The sequence below is a fragment of the Pipistrellus hanaki genome (assembly GCF_964339955.1).
Source record: "Pipistrellus hanaki genome assembly, chromosome: 18".
Taxonomy (NCBI): domain Eukaryota; kingdom Metazoa; phylum Chordata; class Mammalia; order Chiroptera; family Vespertilionidae; genus Pipistrellus; species Pipistrellus hanaki.
This window is the reverse complement of record NC_140520.1, coordinates 10,955,075-10,974,328: the sequence shown is the minus strand read 5'-3', so window position 1 is coordinate 10,974,328 and position 19,254 is coordinate 10,955,075. Positions and strand designations below refer to the sequence as shown.

At 47.6% G+C, this 19,254-nt stretch overlaps 1 protein-coding gene across 2 annotated transcripts in view; it reads right to left on the bottom strand.

The window, feature by feature from the left end:
• The window catches only part of CASQ2 (calsequestrin 2), a 40,645-nt gene extending 22,406 nt beyond the window's left edge, over positions 1–18,239 (bottom strand). Inside the window, exons 1-5 of one of the 2 annotated variants that reach the window (XM_084866403.1) lie at positions 17,662–18,239; positions 8,490–8,574; positions 5,890–5,990; positions 4,322–4,433; positions 1,428–1,501 (exon numbers count right to left, since the gene is read on the bottom strand). In XM_084866403.1, the coding sequence (XP_084722529.1) occupies positions 1,428–1,501; positions 4,322–4,433; positions 5,890–5,990; positions 8,490–8,574; positions 17,662–17,895 (606 nt within the window). In that variant the 5' untranslated portion in view covers positions 17,896–18,239. The remainder of the gene's footprint in view (positions 1–1,427; positions 1,502–4,321; positions 4,434–5,889; positions 5,991–8,489; positions 8,575–17,661) is intronic. The other variant, XM_084866402.1, reaches the window with a different exon arrangement.
• Positions 18,240–19,254: the final 1,015 nt, after the last annotated feature.

Sequence of the window (19,254 nt, the reverse complement as noted above, 5' to 3'; positions counted from 1 at the left end):
TACTCATTATGTGACATGAATAAATCTCTTAATCTCTCAGTGTCTTGGTTTCATCCTCTGTAGACTGAGAAAACTAATCCCTCTCTTACCAGGTGTTGAGAAGATGAAATGAGAAAACCTATATAAGCTCTTAGCACAAAGCCTGGCACATAAAAAGCACTTAATGAATGATAATTATTATTCTTTTTGATATCCTTGCTCAATATCTCTCTCCACTGTAATCCAACCAATTGGGGTAAATTTTCTTCAAGCTTAGATGATATAATTTAGATTATGGACCTCTCTTCTGGATTATAGGCTTGAAAACTGGGGCCAGAGTCATAGAAGTGGGTCAATATATGTATGAATTGAGTGCAATCTCTTTTTTGTCATTCTTTTCCCCTGCTTCAGCATCTACAGACTTCCTTGTTTTTCACAGAATACTTTGAATGTTCTTAGTCTGTGTGCATTGGGGGTGTTATACATGTGTGTGAGTATGTGCTATGTAGTATATATGTTGTCTGTGTATGTGCGTTACATGTGTGTTGGATATGTTTTAAGTATGTTATGAGTGTGAGTTGTGTGTGCTATACATGCATGAGTTGTGGGTGTGAATGTGCAAGTGTGCGCCTTGAATCTTGAGGGTAGGAACAGAGTCTCCTAGTTAATGGTGTGTGACAGAGAAAGGGCATGACTTTGAGCACAGTTTGTCCTAAATTGGGATCTTAGCACTACCATTAATTCCCTGGAGACCTTGGATATTACTTAATCTTTCTAAGTGTTTTTTCATCTGGAAGTTGTGTAAAGGACTAGAGATTGTACTAGTGTGGAATATCCAATTGAGCCCAACATGCAGAGAACACTGGATTAGTAACCATTTTAGTGGTACCCGGAGCCAGGATAGACCACTCCAACAAGAGTAGACCCCAAATAAAGTACCCATTGATTTGAGGTCCCTCTATCTCTGCTGCTCTTTGTCTTATAGAGGCACTTTCCACACCCATGAAACAACAAGCATTTGAGTTACAGGCAAGTTCTTCCGCGGCATCTCCTGAAGATGTGGGTAACTTTTGGAAGCACCGGGGCTTCTGAGGCACCCAGAAGTGGGAGGGCAAGCATCCCCAGGGAGGGAGAGGATGCTCTAGAAAAAGGAAGCAATGATTAGTGCCAGCACACTCAGGACTCGCTCTCTCCATTCTTAGTGCTGACAGTGATATGAGAGGTTGGTTCATCACTTTTCATTGGATGTTTTCAGAAATACCCTGAGCGAAACATCTTTGCATTCATATCTCATGCAGTAGCGATGTGCTGCTACATTTCTAATTCTGGAGAAAGTGCTCATGAGTGGAGGGTGCTTAACGTTTCAAAAGAAGAGAAAAGGGGGTGGAAAGTTCAACCCCCTTTCGTGCCTACAAAAGCATTCAAATTGAGGTGGCATAGGTCCTTACCCCTTTGTCAAAGGTCGCGAAAAACTTGATGTAAGGCTGGAAGTGCTCAGCTGCCTCTTCAAAAGCCTTGTAGTCTAAAAGGAAAAAGTAGGCGGGAGAGACATTTGCAAGACGCACACTGCAGACATTTCTTTGTTTAAATAATGGAGAGAGTGGGAAGCCAATTAGTCCTAATTGGATAATTATTGAGTAGATATTATTTAGATAGATAATTATGTAGTACCATTTAAACCCACAGTTTCCCTAAGGGGTTGGAACTGATTGGCATTCAATCACCCAAAAGAACTCTTTGCCACACTGTTGTATGTTTTACAAAACTGGTAGATGGAAAGGAAAAACTCAGAGAGAACAAGGGAAAGAAAAGAGATTGTCAAACCCCTAACCCAAAGGAAAAGTTCTTTTGCTCAAAGTCACTGCTATTTATTCATGTGCCCCCTAGAGAGTTGCAGCCTGTATGTGAAGGAATACAGTGTGCAGAGAAATGCACCTCAATTAAAATGACAGCACAGAAGTATTTTAAACTCTTAGCAGGAGCACTTTTTTGTTGTTGATAAATCCTAGTATTTCTTTCCCTCTTTTTAAGTTTTCCTTTTTTTTTTATTCTGATCCCTTGAAAGGATTACTTAAAAATTAATCAAGACCATGCTTGACTCTGGTCCCAAACTTGAGTACAAACTGAGGGGAGAGAGACATGAGGCCACATGGGTGTGGCCATGTTGTGTCTTACCACACCCAGACACTTACTAGGTAAAGACATTCTGGTTCAAGCCTTAGAGTGAGGGTGATGATAATGGTAATAGTGGTGGTGCTGGTGGTGTTTCTACAAAAATTCCATAGTCTTGAGAGCCAATGATCCAACAAGATTAACTTTTTCCATATCCTGGAATTCATACCCCTTCATCATCAGAGGCACAAGCTTTTGCTAGAATTCTAAGAGCATGCAGAACTTTCTAACATTCAATCAAAAACATTTCAAGAATAATGCTGGCTCAGGAGACACCAAAATGAGGAAGATATAGATAATGATAAAAGGCTCACAACCCTTGAACCCTTGAAGAATCACAGTGTGTGTCATAGTTGTTAGAATAGAGGTACGCACAATAAGCACAGATGAGAGAGGGGTTGAAAGTGTACAACAAACCTCTACATACTGATCCACATTCACACAAACTCATCCTCATAAAAGTGATTGGGTTGTCACAAAATATGTCATATAGGCTGATAGTTGGGGTGGAGGATTGAGTGGAGGGGAAGAAGATGGGTGGGAGATTTGGAGAATGAATAGAGGGAAGTGGGAGAGGGAAATGGTTAAAGGGAAATGGTTAAAGCCATAGCTACATCACTTATATCTATTTACAAGAGCCATGGGCTCCTTAAGAATTCTCTGTTCCCCTATTCCCTGTCCTCCTTGTCGCTGATGAACCTCTCTCCACCTTCCTGAATTTGTTCCCTGATGGAAAGCATGGCCTAGACTTTGGTCAAGAGAACTCCCTTCTTCTCTTGGGGAGCCAGTCTATATCCCTAAGATGGAAAAGGGTGGGGCAAGGCAAATCCCAGGTTGGTGCTTCAAGTTAGGGTTGAACCTGTAGCCTCTTGCAAACAGTAGTTGTCTTCAGGAAACCTGGTCTAGTCTTCTACTCTGATTTCCCCCTGAGTAGTAAGTGTTTATATAGAAATGTGAACACTGAAATGAATTCACCCAAAGAACCAGGACAAAACTCCCAACTTAGCCACCTTCCCCCAACACACTCTTAAGGAGGGTGAATACAGACGTTTATGTAGCAAATTAGGAGACAGTTCAGCTAGGCCATGGGGGAGAGAAAATTAGTGGGTGGTTGAGATGACTAAGGATGCCAGTTGGCAGATGGGGTAGAGACACAGCTTCACAAATAATTTCAAAATATTTTGGAGTTTTCCAAAAATAGCCAGAAGCATCTGTTATTTGCACTTCCCTTCCTATACTAATTCTACCGGGTCCCCTCTCATTGCTAAGCCCATTCCCTCTCTCCAAGGTTGAGGCACCAGAAAAAGGATTCACTCTGGGCTCCTGCTGCCAAAGCACATAAAGGAAAGGTACTCAGGTTGTTAGTCTTGCTGGTTCCTCTTCTTCCTGATTCCTCCTGACTTCAACCCCTGTAGGGTTGTGCTGATGCTGTGATATGTTCCTGTACCCACCCAAACCCCAGCCGCAAAACTTTCAAAGGGAATACACCCAAGGGTGTGGTGTGCTACTGCAGGCTGCCTTGGTGGTCAACAATTTCCCACATTGTGCTGCAGCTGCTAGGCCCAGCCCTATCCCAATTTTCCTCTAACGCTGTCCAAGAGGCTGAGAAGCTCTCCAACTGGTGACCCTGGGAGCTGGCAGTGTCAGAAAGACAGCCCACTATTTACCCCCTTTTAAGGGAGAATCCAACTGGTGGGTGAGCCAGTGGAAAGGTGGAGGAAGGGCTTTCTCTCTTCTGTAAAACATTCACCCCCCCTCAAGGCCAGAGAACATGGCCCAGCCTCAGCCTTCTTTCGGCTCCCCTGCCTGTTTCGTATAATTAATACAGGTGTCCCTTTGCACAGGGTACAAGGAAGATTCTCCCTCCTACCCAGCATGGGATATGCTCATCGTCTTCATGGATAACATGACATGCCTTGCTTGAAATGTAGCCTTTAGACCAGGCGTCTTCAAACTACGGCCTGCGGGCCACATGCAGCCCCCAGGGGAGTCTGATCCTGCCCGCCAGGTTTTTTGGGCAGTGAGCGCAGCCAAGGTGTTAACAGTAGGGATTAGTAGTTCATATAGTCCGGCCCTCCAGCTCTCTGAGGGACCGTGATCTGGCCCCCACTTTAAAAAGTTTGAGGACCCCTGCTTTAGACCAACAGGCTGGAGTTGACAGACAACTTACATTCTGAGTCTTCGCTCTTGAAAAAACCAATGAGTTTGATGTGGTCCTCGATGCGTTCAAAGGCTTGGACTTCCAGTTTGCTGCCGATGACCTCCACTGGATCTTCAATTAGCTGAAATGCCACACACACATACACAAAATCGTTTCCCTCTCTCCAAGGCATCGGGCACATGTGCAGAGGGCTCTGGAGGGAAGTTGTGGACTTCAATTGGTGCCTCAGCATCTATCCCACCCTCCCCCAATGAGTACAGCAACAGTGCCTTTTGAGGACTTGACCTTAACTCAATGGGGTAAGCTTGTTGGTTTGGGCAATTCTATATCTCTTGTCAGTTATTGGTTCAGAAATGGTATGAGACCCAGATCTGGTCAATGACTCTCCAGGGAAGATTTTCTGAAAGCTTTAGGAAAGTTCTGCTTTCTCCTAAAGGCAACAATGAGAAGCCAGATTTCCCCCTCCCTTTTCTTGAATATTAATGAGGAAATGTGATGTATCCCCTCCTGCTGTTGGCTAATCTTAGAATCAACAGTGGGAACAGTAAGCTTAGGGACAAAGCCAACACAGAGAAAACAGCATTATCCATGACTTGCAGAGAAAAATGGAGCGAGTTTTGATCAAGTCTAAAATCTGCCCTCACTCTGGATTTCTGTTTGTGTGGGTGATCACATAGCCTGTTGTTTACGGTAGCCAGAGTCTGGTGTCTGTTTTGAGCTTCTCAAAGCCTTGGCTTTGCTGGTAGGGTGGAGCATTGCCATGTTGGCCAAGCTGTTCAGTTGCTGCCCTCAACTTTTTTATGGTCAATGACAGGGCCAATGAGAACCTATGGGCACTTTTTCATAGGAGGTGACCTTCAATTCATTTTGATTCTATCTCTGGGTTTTTTGAGGCTGTGGAGAAAGGTGAGAGACCACTGTGGACGAGCTAGTAGATAAGTATCATCAGTATGGATGTGCTTTTTCTGTATAGGAATCTGTGTTCAAAAGCAGCTTGAACTGGACTTCACAGTTGCTATTGAGAGTGTAAGTTTGTCCATGGATAAAATATTTGTATAGTGTCTGAGCATATGGGTTTGCCTTTGCATATGGATCTGACGGTAGCGGACCTCTCTGGCTGAGAAGAAGGATGATATTGGGGCTCATTAGTCCTGCCCCTTTTTATTCTGCTCTGAGGGTAACTCAGCTGATTGTTCCTCCTCTCCCTACTGGTTTCAGGTGACTAGCCACCACTTCCTCACAATTCCCAACTCCTGTTCAGAAGCACTGGAACAAGCCAAGGGGATTCCAGAGGGTGTATACAACTGCTAAGAGACATAACGTGTTACTACTACACAGTTTCAACCTGTGACCCTGTGATCACAAGGAAACAGTTTTTCAGGTGACCTACGGGCCCGCATCCTAGAATACATAAATAGCACTGGGATGTACGCTGTCCTTGACTTTTTGTGAAGCCTGGGAAATCTGTCTTAGATCAAGTCCAATTACCCAGCTTCTGTGTTCTTATTTTAAGGTTTTACTTCCCCCTATATGGAAGCCAAACAACTCCATGCAGGGCACTGTGCATAAATGCTCACATCCAAGAGAAACTCCACCAGGACATCAGCTGCAAACTCGCCATCAAACTCAATTGTGCGATCGCCCTTAAGGATGTACAGGCTTCCTTCTTCATGAAAACCTGGAAGAAAGAAAGAATTCCCAGGAAAAGCCATCCTGTTGACTGGGTCAGGATGAGTGGAGCCCGCCTTACTCCTAGGATAGCTCCCTTGAAACCACACCGCTAAGCTGCTCCCTAGTGGAAATTTAGATCATATTTCTGGGCACCACACAGACAGCTTGCTTTTCTAGAGGAGCTGAATTCTGCACATTCTCTCTTCCATGTTCGTTGAGAATGCTGTCAGGGGCGGGTCTGCGTCTTCTCTCTACCCTGCATTGCTCTTGGAAATTTAAATAAAATAGTCAAGAATCAACAATCCTACCTGGATTTTACCTTACAAAGAAAAATCTATTCTCCACACCATCACTGCTTCAGTTTTCCAAAACTCCTGTGACCCCATTATCCTTATCACAAAGTCGCAATGCCCTCTGTCTACCTGACTCCTTAGCCTGCTATTCAGGTCCTTCTACAACATCATGCCAACCCACCCTTCACATTCTCCCCTGGGTAGACCAGTGCTCCTCTGAGAACTGCTCTCTTACTCCTGTAACTCCCTTTGCTTCTTGCCCACAAACTGATATAAAAGGGTTTCTATAGGAAAGGTAACAAAGCATGATTCTCGACACCTATGTTCTTCTATTCTTCAAGTCTGGGATGACCTACCACCTCTGCCATATTGGTCAGCTTACTTCAGTCTCAGCTTAGGACCTATTTTCCCCAGGAAGGCCACTCTGGGGTCTCCTGCTATGACTGGTCTTCTCTGGGCTCCATGTACATGTACTTAAGGTAGCAGTAAGCTCTCTATGAGTATCTCAGGGTGTCACTCAGAGCCTGGACACACTGGGCACCCCATAAATGTTTGTGGCCAGAATGAACAGCTTGCTTTTCTAGAGGAGCTGAGTTCTGCACATTCTCTCTTCCCAGTTAGCTGAGAATGCTGCCAGACAGGGTCTGCCTCCTCTTCCCACCCTCCATCGCTCTTGGCACAATGCCGTGACCTGAACAAACACTTGCTGCAAGAATGCATTTCTCCCCAGGAAGGGAAATGAGCTGAGGCTGGCGTTTAGTCCAGCTGCAGGCATCCTTAATTTCTTAGTTCATTGTTTTCAAACTCTCTGTTGCTGGACAACACTTTCTCCAAAGAACTCTTCTGCAAACCTCTAGGGAAAGGGAGGCTGGCCTCCTCCTACTGTGGCCCAGGACACGCCTGAAGATCCTTGGGCACAGCATGGAGCACCATTTCCAAACCTAAAGAAACAATGCGTCACACATCCTTGAACCTGGCAAGGGCTGATCACAGGGTACCGCAGGAATAGCAGCCAGTATCCTGCTGTTGGATTTTGCTCCGAGTGAAATCAATTAGGAGACTGTTGTACTGGTTCAGGCACAGCCCCATGGAGACCCAACTCAGGCAAGTGGAAGTGAAAATGGAGATGAAGAAGGTTCACAAACATCTCTGTCCTGGAAACGAGGATGAGGCAGTCAAGAAGGAACCTGTTCCAGTAATTCCTCCAGGCTGAGCTTGGGGAAAGGCCCATTGAGACTTTTCAAGCCCCATCACATCCTGACTGGGAGAATGTTCACTGAGCCATATGAATGCTTTCCCAGCTTATCTTCCCTAAATTTCTAGATCACTGGATCACTAGTGTTTTCCTTGAACTAAATTGACTGGAAATCCAAATTCTCTTTAAAACAACAGGGTTGAGAAACTAAGTTAGATGCCCCTTTGGTCTGCAGGCTGGTGCTCTAACCACTGGGAAAAACTGGCCAGGGCTACCTAGAAGTATTGATAGAATCATCACTAATTCTCCCCTCCCCCGACATGCTTACTATTCCACATCCAGTTAACCTTTCTTCAAAGGTCCTGTTTTATAGCCTCCTGCTATGGCCACTGTTCACTAATCATGCGGAAAAAAGCGAAATGGGCAGTTCATGAGTGGGATGTTTGTGTTCTTTCTCCTTAGGATTAGCACTGTCAGGATTTTAAAGTTTGCTTGCACTTATGCAGGACATATTGATCCAGAGATTACAGCCTGCACTCGGTAGTCACGCATACCTCATCTAAATCCTCCCTCTCATCCTTGGTGATAATGCCCAGCTGGGGTTTAGCCTTTACCGGTAATTTAGAAACCACTGGGACATCAGAGTCACTGCCACTAAGTTTGTATGTGTTGGCTGTTTTAGCCAAGAGGTAAGGAAATAATGGATGATGGAAGGAGAGACCACCATGGTAGTGAGATAGAGAAGCTGGCCTTTTAACTCTAAAAATAAAGGCTTAAATATTTAGCATCAATTTCTCCAGGAAGAAGCCTTCTTCATTAGATGATTAATGTAAAACCATTCTAGTTAAGCTGATATTTACTTTTCTGAAACTCTTCTACAACCAAGACTAGGGTATGTAAGATCATAACAATGAACATAAATATAAAGCTTAGTTATCATGCAAGAATAAATGAAACTATACTTTTTTTGCAAGACGCTTTGCTTCTTCCTGATAGAGCTAACAAAAATCACACTTACCCAGTTTCTTGGCAAGTTTGGCTTCTTTCTTGGCATCAACCATCACAAAGCCTATATCTTTATGTTCCAGGACTTGGGCCACAAGCTAAAGGGAAAGACAAGGAGAATATGTGAGCCCAAGGCAGAAAGATGTAGACTGTGTTACAGGATAAATACTCCCATAATCACTGTGACCAACTGGGGCACCCATGAAAGGATTCTGACTGTATCCCCACAGAAAGATGGGTACCCATCCAAAAGTGGTATGGCATAAAGTTTTCCACACTTGGCCCTGTGGCATAGAGGAAAAATACAAATATTACTGAGAATATAAGAAATTAACTCTGAAAATTCGATGCAAAATTTAACTCTGATGTCTCCTAGGCATACACCACCATGTTTTGTTGGTTTTTAGGTGGATGCAAATGTGTGCCTCTCCTAGTCATGGTCTCCTAATTCCCTTATTGATTATATGTGACTTTGGAAGACATATGAGTGGAAGGGGAAGGTGCTATCTCAGAGAAACTCAGTTCTGCTCCCCTGGCTTCCTGTTTAAGCATAGCCACTCACCATCCTAGGCGTGGATGCACAGACAGAAGCGGCCAAGACCACACTAGCCGAGACCTGCTCACCTCCTCCTTGGCACACTTATGCACTATCTCCATAGTGCCCCCGTCACTCTCGCCTCCCACTGTGATTAGGCCCGAAGCCTGCCCACTTGAGCTCTGTCATCACTTCCGTCTGCCCCAGCGAGCACCTCTCAGGAGCCTAAGCCAAGGGTGACCCAGGGCTGACTGGCTGCAACCCAAGAGGGAGCAGTGAGACTGAGGGTGGTGGTGGGGGTGGGGGTGGGGTGGGAGAATGGCTGTGCTGAAAGTCCTTCTGGGCTGACTCCTGGCCCAATCCCTCCCCCCTAGGACCAGGAACCCCTGCTGACTAGGGGAGCAGGCCAGACAGTGTCTGCATCTCCCACTTGGCTGGATGGCACCTCTGCCTTTGCTCTGGCCTTGATCTCCAGCTCAGATGTTCCTTTCTGCACTCGGCTACAGCCCAGTCCCAGTGCTCACTCACATTGCTGCCAGCCTTGGCTGCCCTCGGCTGCAAAGCCCAGCTCCAGGGTCATATTTCACCCCAGCCTCCTTTCTGTGAATTCCAGTAGCTCATCGCAGAGACATGGCGCAGACACTTAATTTCACAGTCGTGAGAGTTGTCTACGTCTCTTCTGTACTGTGCATCTTCCTCCCTAAGAGAAGGACCCGTTTTGTACCTTTTTTGTGTCTCATGTAGTCCTTAGAGACATCAGGCTGTGTGTGGAAAGATGGACTAGCTCAAATACTTCACAAATTCAAGGACATCTGAGCCAAAGAGAAAAAAGCCATCATCACCAAGGACAATGATGGAGTTACATATAGGAGGAGAAATGAGAGAGTCACTGTCTCCTAAATTCCAGAAAACTGGAATGCTGCTGACTTACAGTCTTTCCTCTGCTGGTTTTATTTGTTTGATTGGTTACATCTCAGATGGTCTCCCCTGTTGTCTACCCTAGAGACCTGTTGTCCACCCTATAGAATAGGGTTGTCTCTAACTGGTTGGTACATGTAGCTCCTGGACTTTGGCATACACTCATTCTTTCCGGAAGCATTAGGATTTACTTTGGCCATTACTGATTCTTTTTGTTTTTTGTGTTTGTTTTTTTTTTAACCTTCACCTGATAATATATTTTTATTGACTTTTAGAGAGAGGAAGGGAGAGAAACATCAATGTGAGAGAGAAACATTGATCATTTGCTTCCTGTACACAGCCTGGTTGGGGGTTGAACCCTCAACCTAGGTATGTGCCCTGACTGGGAATTGAACCCATAACTTTTTGGTGTACATGATGATGCTCCAACCAATTGGATTCTTTCGAGTACAAAATTAATTTTATAGAAAAAAGTTCTATTAAACAATATATATGTCAATAATAAAGTAGTCATTCTCTCTCTCCATAGCCTTTATTTTCTAGTCATCAGCCTCCCAATGGGTTGCCTTTCCTCTCCACTCTCCTTTCTTAGCACCTACCTAATTTTTCATTAGCTTCCTCTCTAATAAATCACAAGGTCCTTGATACTGAAATATCTCACCCACTTTTGTTTAGCACAGACTTTGATCATAGTAGGTCCTCAATAGCAGTTACTGTTCTCTTTTCATTTCACTACATCATGCTTTGGTATTTTTGAATCGGCCCAAGGTCCAGAACCCTATCCAGCTGTCATGGTATTAAGAAGAAAATCTACCGATTAAGCACTTACTGCATGCCAAGAACTGTGTCAGCATGTTACATGCTTTATCTCATTGCATCTTTGCAACAGCATCACGATAGCCATTGTTATTGTCCATATTTTATGGCCATCCCAGCCCTGGTGACCAAGTTAGAAATCCAGGTCTCTGATTCCAAGCCCTGTGTTCTTAACCACTGGGATTTACTATTCTTGGTCCCTTATTCACTTGAAGATGAATTCTAGTTCGATGCCAATCATTACAGGCTGACTTCTTTGGGGACAATGAAGGGAGCTGTGTGTTCCAGGCACATGAGAAAGAGTGTGAGGGATTCTGAATATTAGGACCAGCCGTTCTGACTTGGGAGATGTTTGAATAGAGCAATGCGGCTAGTTTGGGTTTGAGGAGGGTGACCTGAGGTTATAGACCCGACAGACAGAAAGGAGAGTGGAGAGGAAAGGCGACTTATTGGGAGGCTGATGTCATAGTGGAGGTGACTGGTCTCAGACAGAGGCAGAGGCAGTGGATGGAGAAGGTGTAACTTGTGAGGTGACGTTACAAATGAAGAGTCAGGCGGACCTGGTAACTCTTCCGTGGCTTTGGAGAGAGAAGGGAGGGAAACCAAAGGAGAGGAGGAGGCAAGATGATTCCAGGGTCTCCAGCCAGGGAACAGAGTGGAGGACAAAGCAGTGACATCAGGAGGGTATGCCAGAGCCCGGGGCAAGGAGCTCCGCCTGGATTCAGATGCAATGAGTTCATGGCGATGCAAGTCCAGCCAAGAGCTGGAGGTGCCAACCTGGAGCTTAGGGAGAGGCCCTGAGTGGAGCTCCAGAGGTGAGAGGTGGGGGGCATCTTCAGGGACTGGCCACCTGTAGGAGGCAAGAGCAGAAGGAGGCGGAGTGGACTCTAGGAGGAGCAGGAGAGGACAAGGAATACTGGGTCATGACTCCAAAGTCACGGGAAGAGAGAGCCTTGAGGAGTGGGTGGTCGGATCGAATGCTGTAGGGAGCCCCGGGGTGGGCAGGTGGGCCCCCCGTGAAGTCTTTCCTTTCAGACAGGTAAGACACCGATGATCTTTTGAAGAGGATGGGGACAGAAGCCAGAGGAGTTGAGTGGGTGGCAAGGACATGCTAGAGCAGGTGTGGGTCACTTGTTCAAGAAGTTTGCCCATGAAAGGAGGGGGAAGTTAATACCGAGGCACCAGGCGACACGCTCCCTGGGCTGTGTGACTGGCCACTGGCCTCAGAGGACAGCACCTGCAACAGGCCAGGCGCCAGGCTCGAGAGGCTGGGAAAAAACCTGAGGATGGAGGAGCCTGGGGGGAAATGCCTCAGATCTCTGCTCAAAGAGAATGTCCCTAAAGCCACTCATTAAAAATACCCTGGCTGCCATCCTGCATGGTCGCTGGAAGCTAAGAGCCCAGTGGCTGTTCTCACCCACTGTCCCTGATACCATCTGGCGACAAGTCAAGAGATTCAACAACTGTGTGTCCTGCCCTGAAACTGGAGAGCTGATGCTTACCTCCCGGTAATCTCCTGTCACTTTCCACCGCCTTCAACTGAGGCCTGATCTATGTATAGCTGGGGGCTCGCACGTGATGTGCCCACAGGAGGCAGGGGAGGGGATGGCTCAGCCACAGCCTGAGATTCAGGTGAACACGGGGGCCTCTGAGGCTGGATCAGTGGCCTCCGAAAAAGCCTTGGGGGTGAGAGAGGCTGTCCTATTTGGGGCTATCACCTTGGCCAGTGCCGAAGTGAAGACCCGAGGGCCAATGCTGTGTGTTCTTCCACTGCTGCATGTTGAGAAACACCATAACAACAAGGATATTGGGTGTTTACTACCCGCTGGCTCCTGCTCCCACACCTAATATAAACTGCCTTATTGAACCTTCCCAAACCCACATGAAGTAGAAGTTTGCAGCTGAGGAAATGGAGGCACAGAGAGGCTAACCAATTTGCCCAGGACCACACAGCATTGAAGTGACATAGCTGGGATCCCAAACCCAACATTCTGGTTCCAAAGCCCATGCTCTCATCCATTATATCAGTTCTCTGCACCCTCACGGGGACCTGGGCCCACGTCTGCTACTCATCGGCTCTGAGGCTCTGAGCAGTCACATTCGCTGGGTGTCCTGAGCCAGGGTGGCTGTGTGTCTCTCTAAGATGGAGGCAGGTGAGCACGTGTGTATGTGTGTGTGTGTGTGTGTGTGTGTGTGTGTGTGTAGGGGTACCTGTTGGCCCACCCCTTGCCCACACAGGCGGATGGTGAGGAGAGGCCGGCCTGCCTGGTTGGGCTCTGGAGCAGGCGGTGGGTGCTGCTGGGACAGGCCTCTCTCCTAGTGGCTGTCCAAACAGAAACTGCTCTGGGTAAAACTACATCCAGTTTGTAGACAGGGAGCCTCCGTGACTCTGTCCTAGGGGTCGGTACTGGTGGGCAGGGCCGGTTTTCTTGGTGGAATAAGTTGTTTAGGTGCAGAGGCTGAGCTGTGTACTACTGTACAGACGCCCTCCACACCGACCCGTGGCGCTCACTGGGAGGGCAGGGCTGCTGCTGGCGACAGGCCTGGTGACTCACACAGATTCTGTTCTTTTCATTTTACTGCTTGACACTGTAATGGTGCTTACAATAGTTTCAGAGTGGTGACTTCCAGGGTATCTCATGGAAGATTTGTAACTTGGTGATGGTGGCCAGAGGGGCGGGGCGTTGGGTGGGAAAGGTGAGGGATAGAGAAGTGCAGATCAGTGGGCACAGAGTAGTCTTGGGACGTGACACACAGCACAGGGAAGCTAGTCAATAACATTGTAATAACCATGGATGGTGCCAGGCGGGACTGGGAAGATCGGGGGAACATTTGGTAAAGTATGTGATTATCTAACCATTAGGCCATGCACCTGAAACTAATACAAATAATGTTGAATGTAAACTGTAATTGAAAAGTAAACTTAAAAATGTATAACTTTAAGAGGAGGTCTCCCTCAGGGATACAATGACCAGGCTTCCTAAATTTGGGCTTGAGTATTAAGGGCTTTTTGGGTCTAAGACAGGGGTGGGGAATGTCCAATCTGCAGGCCGTATAAGGCCTGTGAAATCATTTGGTCTGGCTGTGCCAGGGCATTAGGGGTGAGCTAATTAAATGTTTGACCAAATATAGTAGACTAATTTTTAAGTTGGTAATTTTGTATGGCCCACAAATGATGTTATAAATAATCCAGCTGGCCCTTGGCCAAAAAAAAAAAAAAAAAAAAAAAAAAAGGTTCCCCATCCCTGATCTAAAGCCCCCAGTATCAACAGTGTGTTGCCCATGTTGTAAAATCCATCTCCCTGTTAAACCTTATGTAGAAGGAGGAGTTTACCTGTGATCAATACAACCCATGCTCTGGCAATAGCACTTCCTGTCTCTTTGCCATCTCACCCAGGCACCGGCTTTATCAGAGGCCTGCACAGCAAACTCAAGTCACATGGTCCGGGCACTTGGGCTCTAAGAGGGCAATGTGAGACTGAGCATGCGCACACCTGAGAGAGCGCCGGCTCTGTGTGAGGACTCGCCCCAAAGCCCAGCCTGGCCTCACGGACCTTTCCGGGCGCGGTAGGTGCGTGTGTGGAGAGGGTGGTCTTTGGGCACAAACAGCTGGAGGAAATGCCCAACCCTGCGTGCACTGCTTTTCTCTGCCCCGTGTTCCCACGTCGTCCCATCTGCAGATTCACTTGACTTCGGCCACTTCATTGCCTCCCTCTCTTGGGGGTTAGAAATAAAACCTCTGGGACACTTGCCAGAGCTAAATGAGTGAGGGTTCCTGCCCGAGGTTCCTGCCCAGCCTGTGCCTATATTGGACTGAGAGCCCCATGGTTAAAAATGACATTTTAACCATATGTCAGTGGGATTAAGCAAGGAGGACCAAGAGGTCCTTGAATCTGACAGACTTAATCTAATTTTTTTTTTTTTTTACTATGTTCAATTCTTTTTAAAGAATTAACCTAATTTAAAAAGAAATAAAGGAGCTCAGCGGGCATGGCTCAGAGGTTGAGCATTGACCTATGGATCAGGAGGTTACAGTTCGATTCCTAGTCAGGGCACATGCCCTGGTTTAGGGTTCAATCCCCAGTAGGGGGCATGCAGGAGGCAGCCAATCAATGATTTTCTCTTTCCAATATGCAGTGGGACAGCCAAGCACCATGGGACAAACAGAGGTAGAGAGGAGAAAAGGGGTGCTCAGGGACCTCCTACCCTAGCTGAGTCCTGTCGAAATTGAACAGTGACCTCCTGGTTAACCATTGATCTATGAACCAGGAGGTCACCATTCAGTTTCCACCAGGGGGCAGGCAGGAGGCCGCTGATGAATAAATCTCATCATTGATGTTTCTACCTCTCTCACCCTCTCACTTCCTCTCTGAAATCAATTACATATATATATCTTTAAAAGTTAACAAAATAGTTGTTTTGACCATGAAGAATACTTAGAGGCTCACATCTACCCTCTGTTCCCACCCACAAATTTTCTGGAGGTGTTTTTTGGTCCTGAGTTCTGAGAAACAGCCTACACCTGACAGGTATCTCAACACAGGCCGCCCCCGCCCTGCCTTCTGGAGGGATGCCCAGCCTCCTCTGAGGTTTGGGCATTTGCATCAATAGTGCCTCCAGGTTGTGTGCTGCTCAGCCCTGCTGGTGAGCAGCTGGCACCATCAGACCCGGGCTCCGGGCTGAGCCTCACACCTGTCTCATGACTCCAGCAGCAGTGCCGTGTAGGGACAAGACTGCCTTAACCTACACTAGTTAAGTGACCTTGGGCCTCTCCATGCCTCAGTTTCCCCATATGTGAAATGGGGATAGTATGGCACCTACATCATAGAAATATTGTAAGGACCAAAGCAGCTCACATGTACTTACAGTAGCCCTTGTATACAGTAGACATTTAAAAAATGTTCATTTTCATTTAATGATCTCATAAGCATCTATAATTACTATCCTATAAATATGATGTAATATAAATCCAGATCTCCTGACTCCTTAGTCTCTATTCTCCTCCCTCTAATGACATCCACTCCAGTTTGGGGTGCCTCTGGGGCTCCCATTTGCTGTGTGAATCTCCCCCTGTCCGTCTCTGTCGGGTGCTCTTGGGTCAGAGGTGTCTGCAGGGATATGAGGCCAGAGGCAGGGATTTTGTATGGGTCTTCTAGGGAGATGTACTCTTGGAGGAGTGTGTGTGTGTGTGTGTGTGTGTGTGTGTGTTTTCATTTGACATGCACTCAGAAACAGGGGTCACTGCTTGCACTGGCCGTTTTTAATTTTTCAAATTCTAGGCTAACGGAACAATGAGGAACATATAAATAGATTCATTATGCCTTTGCTTAAACTTTTCATAAAAATACCTCTCAGTAATTGAGTAGGGCAGTTTGGGATGGAGACGATGTGAGTGAGGATTTTGCGGGCTAACCAGCCCTGGTTTTACCCACCTGCAAGCTTCTCGTGTACACACTACCAAGACCTAAGAACTGTCCCTGTTTCTCTTCACTTGCCACCCACAGAGGACACCCAACGTCCGCCTTCAGCCCACAGAGGGAGCCCGAGGAAAATCTAACGGCAGTGATGGTATTTTCAAAACACTTAGCTGTCTGTCAGCTCGAGCTCTCCGGCTGACCACACGCCGTGCATGAAGCCTCCGAAATAGGTGCTTGTGTGGCCACCAGGAGACACTTAGGATTCTGAAGTGCTTCTCAAATCAGCAAAGATATTTAGATGTGCTTGCATGGTATTCTTGGATTTTATTAGTCTTTTTTTTTTTTTTTTTTTGAGAATTCAAATCCACAAGGGTTTATATGGTAATTCTATATAACGTATTTGATGAAGAGGAGCTTTCTGATGGTTAATAAATGGCTGTAATTCTCCAATAATCCTTTTCACAGGCTTGCGCCTGGGCTGGACAGGGCTGGGCATGGGGACTGACAAGGGACCTGGGTGACTCCTGGGATTCTGGGCACTCAGGGTGCTCCTGGGTGTGAGTGACCTTAGGCTGCCCAGGAGAGTTCTAGGGCACTCTCCCTGCATTCAAGAATGGCCCGCCAGCGCCAGTTTACTAACGGGCCATGTAATGCAGATAAAATAAGAACTGACTTCAGTGTCGGCCCTGAACTCACACCAAGAACTTTCTGAGGGAAAAAAAGATCCCGTTACTGAGTCTTCATACACACACACACACACACACACACACACACACACACACACGGTATGATGTTGACCATACCCAACCACAAGGAAGGAACTTCATGGCTTTCCCCACTGACCCACCAAGAGATGCAAGGTCAAGGCCTGCCCTGTCTCCGGGATCTCAGGGAGGGTGCAAAGAGTGGGCCATGAGTACACCCAGTAGGCCATCAGCACCCTGAGTGAGCCATCAGCACCTCAAATGGGCTATCAGCACCCCAAGTGGGCAATCAACATACCCAATGAACCATCAGCACCCCGAATGGACCATCAGCACTATCAGTAGGCTATCAGCACGTCCCAGTGGGCCATCAGCACACCCAGTAGGCCATTAGCACACCCACTGGGCCATAGCACACTCAGTAGGCCATCAGCACGTCCCAGTGGGCCATCAGCACACCCAGTAGGCCATTAGCACACCAAGTTAAACCACCACTAATCCTGAAATCCCATGTCAACCAGGCCTTTTAACAATAGTTTTGATTTTTGGAAAAACAGTGACTGGGGCTAATGCCCTTGAAAAATTGAGAGGACCACCATGGGACAGACACATCCCATGGTCCCCATTTTTGGCAACAGGGCCCATGCTTGTTCACTCTTCCCAACTTTGCAACAAGAGTATCTCCCATTCACCTGACACTGCGATGCAGGGAGATTTCAGGACAGGGACCCTGCCCCCTCTGCCTTTGCCGGGCAGCCCCAGCTCCCTGGGCAGCATCAGAATGCCCCCGCTCACCTCCAGCACGATCTCTTTCAGCTGGAACTGCTTCTGCGCGACCTTGTCTGAAGACACGGGCTCGTGGTAGTAGAGGCACAGCAGGTCGTACCTCTTCAGGACCTGCTTGAGGTTCTTCTCCGTGAGACTCACCACACGGTCCTTGCCGTCGTACGTGGGGAAGTTCAGCCCCTCCTCCGCCCGGCAGGAGGACAGCAGGCAGACCCCCACCACAAACAGGTGAGTCTGCTTCATCGGGGAGAAGTGGGGTGTCCTGCCCAGAAATGCTGAGTGCAGGACAGAAGAGGTAAAACTCTTAGGGGCTTGTTGAGAGAGGCGGGGGGCAGAGAGGCTGGCCTGTCCCTCCTGCTCTTGCTGGGCCCTGGAACTGAGTCTTCTCCTTCTTGGGTCCGGCTGCTGCAGTTGTGAGCTCAGAAAGGAGGGAGCTAAGGCTCTCTCTCTCTCTCTCTCTCTCTCTCCCTCTCTCTCTCTCTCTCTCTCTCTCTCTCACACACACACACACACACACGCATGCACACACACGTGTGGACTGAGCCAGGCTGGGCAGCCAAGCCCAGATACCGCGCATAGCTCTGCCCAGCCCCGACCCATCAGGAACTCCATTTTTAGGATGCACTTGTCTCCGGCTAAAAATAAATCGTGCGACGAATAAAAAAGTTCTCCGTGCCACTGTTGAGGGATTCGCTGATATGATCTGTCAGAAGGTGGGGAGGAAGGAGGCAGGAGGGAAAGCCGAGGAATTGAGACCAGGAAGGCCAAAGGCGAGATGTGAACTTGGAGGGAGAGAGAGAAGATGAGAGGCGAGTGAGAGGGGACGGTGGCACCAGGGAGCAAGTGGAGACGTTAGGACGTGCACAGCGCCCCAGCCATCACCGAATCCTCCTGTTATCCAGGGAGGTAACCAGCCTGTCCCTCCCTGGGGACCGCGGGCCGATCCCCTGTCTGCTCACGGCTGATGTAGGAATGAGAGGGAGCCCTGAAGTGGACTTCACCTTTGCTGTCCTGTCTCCTGTCCTCTCTTCTGAGAAACCCAGCCCTGGCTGGCCACTCGCCATGCCCACATGGCTCCACCAGCCCCTGGGCCAAGGGTACAGGGACACCACATTGGAGGGCTCCGGGGTCGCCGGCCTGCCAAGGGACCACTGTTCCCTCCTACCACCCTGCCCACTCCCGAACTCTGCCACTCCACGAAAACCATCCCGTTTAATTTTTTAATTAAATACAAGTTCAGCAGCCTTCCTCAGAAACCGGAGGTTTTCAGCCATCATCCCTGTCCTATTTTTTTTTTCACATGAACCCCTAATGTGTCACTTTTACCCCTTTGCCTCTTTATTAGACACAGAGTGACAGGTGTGAGTTCAAATCCCCACTCTGCCTTTTAACAGCTGAATGAGCTCTGGGGGGTCACTTTCCCTCCCTGGGTCTCAGCTGCCCCCCATGTCAAATGCAAATACTTGTAACTGTATTGTTAGGTCTGGAACATATACATGGAAAAGCATGATACAGAGCCGGTGCCCAAACATGGTAGCTCCTATACCTACTTCATTCTCTCTGGAGAACCTGGGTCATAGGTTATTACATGAGTGCCATTCT